Below are 12849 nucleotides of genomic sequence, written 5' to 3' on the forward strand. Positions count from 1 at the left end.
TCTCAGTGACTTTACTGTATAATCTTTCATACGAACTCTTCTATTTCTACAATTCATGATGGAGAAGTAGTGGTTCCAAGAAACTCTTGATGTATTGAATCAGAATGGATTGGCAATTATGATTGCAAGCCTGATCACAGGCACATTGCCAACATATTTTAAACACTGAGTAACCTTCAACACATCTCAAAACTTTTCTTTTAAAAAAATTTGGAAGAGGCTGTTCTTTCTCATTTTATCTCCTTTTTAAAGAAACAAAGTAATGAAATAATGAAGTTTTCCATTCTGTTTTTTGCAGGACAGAATCCGCTCTCTAAAATGTGACCAATGACCTCCACTACTCTACTCAGTGAGTGCCTGGAGCACGGCATCAGTGTTAAGGGTACTGTACTCAGTTGGTTTAATCTTTTTTTTTTTTTTTTTTTAAATCTTATAGCATTTTCTGTCAACATGGGTACCATTTTCTGCAACCACCACAGTCACTTCTGACATTCCCCCAGGCATTTTCATGTACATACTGCCACTGGGACACAAATGATACATAAACATGATATCATTATACATAAACATGAAGCTGTATTTTCTTCTGCCATCTGGTGGCCATTATTCTTTAAAGATGCTAAATGAGTATACTAGTGCATCTCAAAAAATTAGAATATTGTGAAAAAGTTCAATATTTTCCATCATTTATTTCAGAAAGTGAAAATGTTATATATTATAGACTCATTACACATAAACTAAAATGTTTCAAGCATTTTTCTATTTTAATTTTAATCAGTATGGCATACAGTACAAAAACATAAAAAACCCATCTCAAAATATTAGAATATTTCATTTCGAGTTTGAGTAAAACAGTATGAACACAGTGTATATCTCGATCTAGTTCAGTACACACAACCACAATCATGGGGAAGACTGCTGACTTGACTGTTGTCCAGAAGATGATCACTGATGCCCTCCACAAGGAGGGTAAGCCACAAAAGGTCATTGCTGAAAAGGGTGGCTGGAAAAGGTGCACAAGAAACAGGGATGGCCGCAGTCTTGAGAGGATTGTCAAGAAAAGTTGATTCAAGAACTTGGGAGAGCTTCACAAGGAGTGGACTGAGACTGGTGTCAGTGTATCAAGACCCATCACAAACAGACATCTTCAAGAAAGGGGATACAACTTTCGCATTCCTAATATCAAGCTACTCCTGAGACAGAGACAATGTCAGAAGTGTCTTATCTGGGCTAAGGAGAGAAAGAAATGGACTGTTGCTCAGTGGTCCAAAGTCCTCTTTTCAGATGAAAGTACATTTTACATTTAATTTGGAAATCATGGTTCTAGAGTCTGGAGGAAGAGTGGAGAGGCACAGAATCCAAGGGGTTTGAAGCCCAGTGTGAAGTTTCCACAGTCTGTGATGATTTGGGGTGCCATGTCATCTGCTGGTGTTGGTCCACTGTATTTTATCAAGTCCAAAGTCAACACAACCATCTACCAGGAGATTTTAGAGCACTTCATGCTTCCATCTGCTGACAAGCTTTTTGGAGATGCTGATTTCCTTTTCCAGCAGGACTTAGCACCTACCCACAGTGCCAAAACTACTACCAAATGGTTTGCTGACCATGATATTACTGTGTTTGATTGGCCAGCCAACTTGCCTGACCTGAACCCCATAGAGAATCTATGGGGTATTTTCAAGAGGAAGATGAGAAACACCCGACCCAAAAATACAGATACGCTGAAAGCCACGATCAAAGCAACCTGGGCTTCAATAACACCTCAGCAGTGCCACAGACTGATCACCTCCATGCCACACCACATTGATACAGTAATTCATGGTAAAGGAGCCCCAACCAAGTATTGAGTGTATAAATGAATATGCTTTTTAGAAGTTGGACATTTCTGTATTGTAAATCCTTTTTTTGATTGATCTTAGGGAATATTCTAATAATTTGAGATACTGGATTTCTGATTTTCATGAGCTATAAGCCATAATCACCAAAATTAAAACAAAAAAAGGCTTTAAATATTTCACTTTACATGTAATGAATATAGAATATATGAAAGTTTATCTTTTTTGAATTAAATTATGAAAAAAGGAACTTTTTCATGGTATTCTAATTTTTTGAGATGCACTAGTATAGTGAATGTTAAAAATTAGATGGCAAGTAATTTTCTAAATGAAAACAAAACAGATCATTTTGTTTAGGTTGCCCTAATGCATTTTTTGAAACTTGAGTTCTTGCACATCTCATGCAAAAAAAACCTTGGGTTATTTCCTTTGTTTTTATTTCTCTACATATTCTTCACAGTTTGATCAGGTGTCAAATCCCACCCACCAACCAGCTTCCCCCGATCACCCAACAACTACCAACTGGGTATAGGGAGAAGGCTAACATCTGCTTTCTCTAAGACACATTAAGTTAGTCAAACATTTTTTCAGACTGCCTGCTCACAGGGCAATGTAACGCACTCAGAGGCAAGTGCTGTCTGCCCTCTTCTGCAGACATGAGCTTACAGATGCCCATAATTAACTAGTTTCACTGAGATTGACAGAGGAGAGGCTTCAAGCTATAGATGACAGTGCCATAATCAGGACCCAAACTCACCATTTTAGACCAACAGGGCAAACACTTCTCTGTTGTGGCATTTGGGAGTTAACCTTAGTGTAATTTTTGAACTCGAGCTAAAATTTGAAAAGCAAATCACTACGGTTCTTAAAAGCAGCTTCAGCATATAACAATCATCAACATCAAACCATCTCTTTCCTCACATGAGCTAGAAAATATATGCTGAGATTCAGCCACTCATCTGATGCACATCTACAACTAGTTCAAAATTCTTTATCTCAGCTGCATTCAGGTGCAAAGACGAGGAATCTTATTACTCCAGTTTTAACTTCCATTCATTAGCTCCAGTTAATAGTAGGATTGAGTAGATGGGTTTGTTGGTTTTTAAAGCTTTAAATGGACTGGCACAGGCTTACATTGCAGATATGCTTTGTATACATACTTCTTCTAGACTTTAAAAGCCTACCAGTACTGCTGACTATTCCTGCCTGAACAACAAATCACACTGCCTGAGTACAGCAATGAAGAAATGAAAGCAAAAGTTATCCTAACAAACACAAGTTCTGAGAAATGAAACTGCAACCCAACAGGTATACTTCAGTTGTTCAATTCAAACAATTTTACTTCATTAAATTCCCTTATTTATTATAAATTAACTCGATCATTTATCTTGATGCCAGAGTGCTGAAATTCTCACATCTCAAATGAAATGTGCAGGAGAGTGAATTTAAAAAAAAAAAAAAACACAGCCATAAAAAGTACACCTGTAACTATAATTTTATATGAATTATTTTCAACCTTTACTGCTATATACAAAAAGTTTAGCTTAGTTATAGTCTGTAAGTACTTACCATGCTAACGGGCATTTTAGTTGTTTGTGCCGCCATCTTTAAGACTTATTGATATAAATAAATAAAATTATTTATTTATTTATTCCAGTGTGAGCTTCTTGTGAAGGAACAGGACACTTTTCTACCGTTTTGAAACACAGGAAAGATGCATCAACTTTTATACTGACTTTGAGGAAGCTCCACCCCTTGTGACTCAACACAGAATGGATACTTATACAGTTCATCACTGGTGTATTTTATTTATTTATATGCAGTGTTAGGTGCCAGTTTGTGTTGTTTTCTGCACAGTAAATAGCAACCTTCAGTCAGATCTATGACTACTGTATATTTCATTTCTGGGAGTAATTCCCAACTGTACACAGCTATTGCAGAGTTCATATCCAGCCCTAATTTAACACATCTGATTTTATTACTCACCAAAATTTTGAACATCTGGATTAGGTATGTGAGATTATACATTACACATAAAATAGAAATAACAACAGTTCTCTCGGAACAGGACCAAAAAACTAAACATTTGTGAGAAATGTACTTGAAAAGAAGCAAACTATATTCATTTATATGTGCATCTTTTTCCATTTGGCACCAAAAGGAAGAGCTGAAGGAAAACTCATTCTATGATGCAGTACTGTGTTTAGGCCTATGCCTTTCAGAAGAAGAAGAAACCTTTATTTGTCACATGCATACTTCAAGCACAGTGAAATTCATCCTCTGCATTTAACCCATCTGAAGCAGTGAACACACGCGCACACACCCCCGGAGCAGTGGGCAGCCACACTAGAGTGCCCAGGGAGCAGTCAGGGGTTAGGTACCTTGCATGTCTTTGGACTGTGGGGGAAACCAGAGCACCCAGAGGAAACCCACGCAGACAACATGCAAACTCCACACAGAAAGGCCCTCGCCAGCCGCTGGGTTCAAACCTGGAACCTTCTTGCTGTGAGGTGACCGTGCTAACCACTACACCACCGTGCCACCCATGTGTGAACTCTTGAAGCATGCACACTGTACATGCAATAGAGAGCAGGCATACACCAATTTACTTTCAAACATTTAGCAAATGGTCACCACACTTAAATTTATGTTCATTTTCTTATTAGGGTACAGATTAAATTAGGGAGAAACACATTCAGTATCAGATGTTGGATCCACTAAATCCATATTTGATTTAAGCTCTATTATCATAAATCACATTTCTGACCAAAATGAACTTAACTGACACAAGTGGCAGTGCCATCTGTGAAAAAATAGACAAAAAAACAAAAAAAAACCCAGTGGATGAATTCTGCCCTCTCTGAGCTGTTTAAAAATCTGGACTGTACACTGACTCCTTGTTGTGCCAGAAAATTTCACATGTTGCCATCTTCATCCTGACCATAATATACAGGGGCGGGGAGACCTGACACACCCACATGTAGAAGATAAACGATGACAAAACAAAACTGGAGATGGGCCAACTTAACCCATTAACGAAACTTAACTAACACCTCCAGGGAACAAGTGAAGAATTTGAGACATGCATTCAGCTTTTCTCTTTTTCTCTTTGTAAATTGCACTTCAAACATGTAAACATTTTTCTTTTTTTGTAAAATTAGTCTTGCATTCAATTAAATAATCCAGCTCAGCTTTAAAAGCTAAGTGTTGCAAAAGGCAGGTTGAGGCAGGATGCAAATGCAGGAATAGTTTATTTAAAACAAACAAACAAAAAACCCACACACCCAAGCAAACAAACAAATCCAAAAATGCAGGCAAAAGCATGGTTAAACAAACAAGGCTCAGACAATTAATAAACTACCCCTTAAAGGCAGGGACAGAGACCAAGAAACAAGACCAGGGCCATAAACCAGAATGGCAATTCAGTAAATGCAGAAAAACCTGAATGAGTACTTCACAAAATGCCCTGTGGAACACTGGGTATAAATGGAGCACTTGCATGTGACGTCACAGCCGATCCAGATTGTGACAGACGCCATCTTGTCGGTCAAATGCCATATTTCCGCCTTCTACTTCTGCTTCTACCTTTTCTTCTGGAAAAACCTACTATATACAATTCTACTACAACGGCTGCGGCTACAAGCTCTCCCTACCTGTGCACGTTTTTTATGTTTTTTGTGTGTATTTTTGCGTGTTGTTTGTCTGTACCAGACTTCAATATCCACTACAACCGTATGGACTTACTGGACATTGGTTTCCAGCAGAAAATGACGGTTTGTAGCGATTTCTATCACATGCACAACATTCCGGACGAGAAAAAAAAATTCCGGACGAGATAGCAAGACCAGCGGGGTCTCCGTGGATTGTTATTGGAAGCAAAGCTAAGGAGGCGGCACCGGGAGGGGAAGCAAAAGCGAGGCTGCAGAGCCGGCCTGTTGACTAAGCTCAGAAAACAGCTACTCAAATCTCCACTGCTAAGCCTCTACCTCTCCAACGCCAGGTAAACAAGACGGACGATTTGGAATTACAGCTGGAATTACCTTATTCTATTCTATAATCGGCTGGTCAGTGCTATACTCAATACTTAAGTGACTTACCCATCCAGTGAGGATCATTTTCTTGTTTACAAGATGCCACATCTGAGTCGCTGACAAATCCTGAATTTCTGTAAAGATAACTGTCCAGAGATTTATAAGCACGCAATGCTTCACCACTGAGCAGTGAGGGTAAGTTAATGAGGTAATTATACATGTCCGGGTATTCCACCTCTGGCAGTTCCATATCCACTGACACGGTCGTGAAAACTCCGTCCGGAAAGCTATAAGGGTCACTAATCTGTAGATCGTTTATTTTAGACATACATCTAGTTATCTGTTCATTAGAAAAATGAGCCATGTAGTCCGTCGGTTGAAATTGATCCATTCTGTACACGAGTGCAGCAATATTCAGCTGTGCTGTTGACCGACAAGATGGCGGCTGTGTACTTTCCGGTCACGTGACTGCAAGATCTCTATAGACAAAGTAATTAGGGACTGACTTGAAACAGGTAAACGTGATAATGACACTGTAGGGAATCAACCAATAACAAGACAAGGGAGGAGACTAGACCAAAACCAAAATAAACACACATTAGCAAGAACATAAACATAGTCAAGCGGAAGTTCGCATTAATAAGAAAACAGAAGACACAGTGAGGATGTGTATGCACCTCCAGAACGTTACATGTAAGGAAGCTGTTCTGCATTTTTTCCCCTTTTTTTAATTAGACTTCAAATATGTAAAAAAAAAAATCACAAGTAGAAGTTATTTTCTGTTTGTACATCTGTCTTGCATTCGAATAAGTGATCCACCTCAGCTTCAAAACCATCATAAGTAGGAGTATAACATTTACAGTGTTTATATATGATATTATGGCAGGAAGGGTGTGGTTTAGCAGGGTTTTGTGACTGGATGATGGGAAAGGAGTGGGTGATCGAATGAATGAGTAGACACCTGAGTATAATTAATTGTGCTCTATGTTTACCCTGTGTCTCTGGACGCAGCTATCTGCCACACAATGCAAGAGACAGAATAAAAACAGTTTTTCTTTTTAAGTGATGTGCACACAAATTATTGCTCTTTATTTGGGATTTTAGCAAATCAGGGCCTTAATATGTACAATATTTCGCATCATACAAACAAGCTAACTGTATCGCTAACTATATAGCATGCATGTGGTCAATGTGGCTCTGCACTGAATGATGACAGCAGACATTTTAAGCATAGAAACGGATATCGCTTGCTGATTAAAAAATGTAAGCCTAAAAGCCTACACATGAAGTGAATGTTGCAACCAACTAAAAACAACAGTTTAATTTTAAAATACAAGTGGGGGAACCTCACTCATTTTTTTCTGGTTTCTCAAACACAGTGGAAACAAAACTTTCATATCTAGTCAAGAAAAAATCAACAGTATATATAAAGAGTCATGAGTTATATTCTAGTATACACCAAATAATTCAGAAAAGTTTGCATTCTTCTGATCAACACTGTTTTGATGTAGAGGCTGTCTCTGTAGTAGAGCGCTCATCAACAAACTGTGTAAGAATCTCATCAATGACTTCAGAATCGTAGTTCACTTGCTGAAGGTCCAGAACAGGGATAAAGGTGACCAAGAGACGTGCCACTGTATGTCTGAGTTCCCTTAACCTGAGGCTGTAAAGGAGAGAATTCTCATCAGATAAACTGGAAAACGAATAGAAAATACAGTCAAGACACCTCAACAAGACATCAAAGAATCCTCAGTTACATCCTCCATCCTCCAATTACAGCCTTTCAGACCTTTGGCATTCTAGCCATCAGTTTGTTGAGGTAATACAGTGGTGCTTGAAAGTTTGTGAACCCTTTAGAATTTTCTATATTTCTGCATAAATATGACCTAAAACATCATCAGATTTTCACACAAGTCCTAAAAGTAGATAAAGAGAACCCAGTTAAACAAATGAGACAAAAATATTATACTTGGTCATTTATTTATTGAGGAAAATTATCTAATATTACATATCTGTGAGTGGCAAAAGTATGTGAATCTTTGCTTTCAGTATCTGGTGTGACCCCCTTGTGCAGCAATAACTGCAACTAAACGTTTCCAGTAACTGTTGATCAGTCCTGCAAACTGGCTCGGAGGAATTTTAGCCCATTCCTCCGTACAGAACAGCTTCAACTCTGGGATGTTGGTGGGTTTCGTCACATGAACTGCTCGCTTCAGGTTCTTCCACAACATTTTGATTGGATTAAGGTCAGGACTTTGACTTGGCCATTCCAAAATATTAACTTTATTCTTCTTTAACCATTCTTTGGTAGAACAACTTGTGTGCTGAGGGTCGTTGTCTTGCTGCATGACCCACCTTCTCTTGAGATTCAGTTCATGGACAGATGTCCTGATGTTTTCCTTTAGAATTCGCTGGTCTAATTCAGAATTCATTGTTCCATCAATGATGGCAAGCCGTCCTGGCCCACATGCAGCAAAACAGGCCCAAACCATGATACTCCCACCACCATGTTTCACAGATGGCATAAGGTTCTTATGCTGGATTGCAGTGTTTTCTTTTCTCCAAACATAACGCTTCTCATTTAAACCAAAAAGTTCTATTTTGGTCTCATCCATCCACAAAACATTTTTCCAATAGCCTTCTGGCTCATCCACGTGATCTTTAGCAAACTGCAGATGAGCAGCAATGTTCTTTTTGGAGAGCAGTGGCTTTCTCCTTGCAACCCTGCTATGCACACCATTGTTGTTCAGTGTTCTCCTGATGGTGGACTCATGAACATTAACATTAGCCAATGTGAGAGAGGCCTTCAGTTGCTTAGAAGTTACCCTGGGGTCTTTTGTGACCTCGGCGACTATTACACGCCTTGCTCTTGGAGTGATCTTTGTTGGTCGAACCACTCCTGGGGAGGGTAACAATGGTCTTGAATTTCCTCCATTTGTACACAATCTGTCTGACTGTGGATTGGTGGAGTCCAAACTCTTTAGAGATGGTTTTGTAACCTTTTCCAGCCTGATGAGCATCAACAACGCTTTTTCTGTGGTCCTCAGAAATCTCCTTTTTTCGTGCCATGATACACTTCCACAAACATATGTTGTGAAGATCAGACTTTGATAGAGCCCTGCTCTTGAAATAAAACAGGGTGCCCACTCACACCTGATTGTCATCCCATTGATTGAAAACACCTGACTCTAATTTCACCTTCAAATTAACTGCTAATCCTAGAGGTTCACATACTTTTGCCACTCACAGATATGTAATATTGGATCATTTTCCTCAATAAATAAATGAGCAAGTATAATAATTTTGTCTCATTTGTTAAACTGGGTTCTCTTTATCTACTTTTAGGACTTGTGTGAAAATGATGTTTTAGGTCATATTTATGCAAAAATATAGAAAATTCTAAAGGGTTCACAAACTTTCAAGCACCACTGTATACATAAATTTCACTCAGTGTTTCCTGAAGCACCTCCTACATGTTGGATTGGCTTGATGGCCACTTTTATCCATACCATCCCATCAAGCTGATCCCACAACAGCTCAATAGGGTTGAGTGGTGTTTGTGGTGGCCAATCCAGATAGAATTCCAGCTGACTGCTTCTTCCCTACATAGGTTTTGGATAATTTGCAGTTCTGATTTGGGCCATTGTTCTATTGTATCGTAAGTGAGCTCGAGCCCAGAGAAGATGTCGGCGTTTCTGGGTATTGTTTATATATAGTTTTAACTTGCATTTGTGGATGCAGTAAGGAACATTTTTCACAGACGATGGCTTTCTGAAGTGTTCCTGAGCCCATACAGTGATTTCAACTACGGAACTGTCTGTCTTTAATGCAGTGTTGGACATTCAATGCTGGTTTTCAGCCTTGTCCCTTGCATACAGAGATTTTTCTGAACCTTTTAATGATACTACATTCCGTAGATGATGTGATTCCATGCAGTTATACTGAAGAATGTTATTCTTAAATTGTTGCATTATTCGCCCATGCAGTCTTTCACAACATTAAAAAAAAGAGACACTATAAACAGCAGTAAGCCATAATAGATGAAACAGTCAATATCTGGTGTGAGATGAAACTTTGTTTAAAAAAAAAGTAGTACACTGAGTGCAGTTTTATAAGGAAATGAGCTGGAGGTTTTACTGAGCAGTTTGCAGAACCAGACAGTTCTTCTGGATACTTTGTACACTTGCTTCTTAATTTTGCAGCAAAACCCAGTAGCCTTCATTATGTTTTCTTTTTTAATCTGAAAAGTGTTCTCTTATGTAATATGCTGTTCAGATACAAACTTTTTTCTGTAACATTTAATTTTGTGCTGAAAATGAATGTTTTGAACTCTAAAATGTTTTTGTTCTGACTTGATAATGTAGAAGTCATAAAATAGAAATCAATAACAAAGTTTGTATGAATAAATACCTACGCCTACGACTTTTGCACAGTTGTTTGTATGTGTATATATAAAATATACACACGCACACACACACACGTATATGGGCGGCACGGTGGTGTAGTGGGTAGCGCTGTCGCCTCACAGCAAGAAGGTCCTGGGTTCGAGCCCCGTGGCCGGCGAGGGCCTTTCTGTGCGGAGTTTGCATGTTCTCCCCGTGGGTTTCCTCCAGGTGCTCCGTTTTCCCCCACAGTCCAAAGACATGCAGGTTAGGTTAACTGGTGACTCTAAATTGACCGTAGGTGAGAGTGTGAATGGTTATCTGTGTCTATGTGTCAGCCCTGTGATGACCTGGCGAGTTGTCCAGGGTGATAAAGCGGCTAGAGATAATGAGATGAGATTATATATATATATATATATATATATATATATATATATATATATATATATATATATGTGTGTGTATATATATCATATACACATGCATATATCATACACACACATACATACACACACATATATGTGTGTGTCTGTTTATGATATATACATGTGTATATGATGTGTATATCATATACACATCATATACACATATATATCATACACACACACATTTTATATATATATATATATATATATATATATATATATATATATATATATATATATAAACCCTGATTCCAAAAAAGTTGGGACAAAGTACATATTGTAAATAAAAATGGAATGCAATAATTTACAAATCTCAAAAACTGATATTGTATTCACAATAGAACATAGACAACATATCAAATGTCAAAAGTGAGACATTTTGAAATTTCATGCCAAATATTGGCTCATTTGAAATTTCATGACAGCAACACATCTCAAAAAAGTTGGGACAGGGGCAATGAGAGGCTGGAAAAGTTAAAGGTACAAAAAAGGAACAGCTGGAGGACCAAATTGCAACTCATTAGGTCAATTGGCAATAGGGCATTAACATGACTGGGTATAAAAAGAGCATCTTGGAGTGGAAGCGACTCTCAGAAGTAAAGATGGGAAGAGGATCACCAATCCCCCTAATTCTGCGCCGACAAATAGTGGAGCAATATCAGAAAGGAGTTCGACAGTGTAAAGTTGCAAAGAGTTTGAACATATCATCATCTACAGTGCATAATATCATCACAAGATTCAGAGAATCTGGAAGAATCTCTGTGCGTAAGGGTCAAGGCCAGAAAACCATACTGGGTGCCCGTGATCTTCGGGCCCTTAGACAGCACTGCATCACATACAGGCATCCTTCTGTATTGGAAATCACAAAATGGGCTCAGGAATATTTCCAGAGAACATTATCTGAACACAATTCACCGTGCTATCCGCTGTTGCCAGCTAAAATTCTATAGTTCAAAGAAGAAGCCGTATCTAAACACGATCCAGAAGCGCAGACGTCTTTTCTGGGCCAAGGCTCATTTAAAATGGACTGTGGCAAAGTGGAAAACTGTTCTGTGGTCAGACGAATCAAAATTTGAAGTTCTTTATGGAAATCAGGGATGCCGTGTCATTCGGACTAAAGAGGAGAAGGACGACCCAAGTTGTTATCAGCGCTCAGTTCAGAAGCCTGCATCTCTGATGGTACGGGGTTGCATTAGTGCGTGTGGCATGGGCAGCTTACACATCTGGAAAGACACCATCAATGCTGAAAGGCATATCCAGGTTCTAGAGCAACATATGCTCCCATCCAGACGACGTCTCTTTCAAGGAAGACCTTGCATTTTCCAACATGACAATGCCAAACCACATACTGCATCAATTACAGCATCATGGCTGTGTAGAAGAAGGGTCTGGGTACTGAACTGGCCAGCCTGCAGTCCAGATCTTTCACCCATAGAAAACATTTGGCGCATCATAAAACGGAAGATACGACAAAAAATACCGAAGACAGTTGAGCAACTAGAATCCTACATTAGACAAGAATGGGTTAACATTCCTATCCCTAAACTTGAGCAACTTGTCTCCTCAGTCCCCAGACATTTACAGACTGTTGTAAAGAGAAAAGGGGATGTCTCACAGTGGTAAACATGGCCTTGTCCCAACTTTTTTGAGATGTGTTGTTGTCATGAAATTTAAAATCACCTAATTTTTCTCTTTAAATGATACATTTTCTCAGTTTAAACATTTGATATGTCATCTATGTTCTATTCTGAATAAAATATGGAATTTTGAAACTTCCACATCATTGCATTCCGTTTTTATTTACAATTTGTACTTTGTCCCAACTTTTTGGGAATCGGGGTTGTGTGTGTGTGTGTATATACACACAGTGCTCAGCGTAAATGAGTACACCCCCTTTGAAAAATAACATTTTAAACAATATCTCAATGAACACAAATCATTTCCAAAATGTTGAAAAGACAAAGTTTAATATAACATCTATTTAACTTATAACGTGAAAGTAAGGTTAATAATATAACTTAGATTACACATTTTTTCAGTTTTACTCAAAATAGGGTGATGCAAAAATGAGTACACCCCACAACAAAAACTACTACACCTAGTACTTTGTATGGCCTCCATGATTTTTAATGACAGCACCAAGTCTTCTAGGCATGGAATGAACAAGTTGGCGACA

At 38.5% G+C, this 12849-nt stretch overlaps 1 protein-coding gene across 2 annotated transcripts in view; it reads right to left on the reverse strand.

Moving 5' to 3' along the window:
* Positions 1-5067: 5067 nt before the first annotated feature.
* Positions 5068-12849, reverse strand: part of LOC132891657 (MORC family CW-type zinc finger protein 3-like) — a 92885-nt gene continuing 85103 nt past the window's right edge. For both annotated transcript variants that reach the window (XM_060929449.1, XM_060929448.1), the window contains one exon: positions 5068-7529. In XM_060929449.1, the coding sequence (XP_060785432.1) occupies positions 7358-7529 (172 nt within the window). In that variant the 3' untranslated portion in view covers positions 5068-7357. The remainder of the gene's footprint in view (positions 7530-12849) is intronic.

The sequence above is a fragment of the Neoarius graeffei genome, chromosome 9 (genome assembly GCF_027579695.1).
Source record: "Neoarius graeffei isolate fNeoGra1 chromosome 9, fNeoGra1.pri, whole genome shotgun sequence".
Classification (NCBI taxonomy): Eukaryota; Metazoa; Chordata; class Actinopteri; order Siluriformes; family Ariidae; genus Neoarius; species Neoarius graeffei.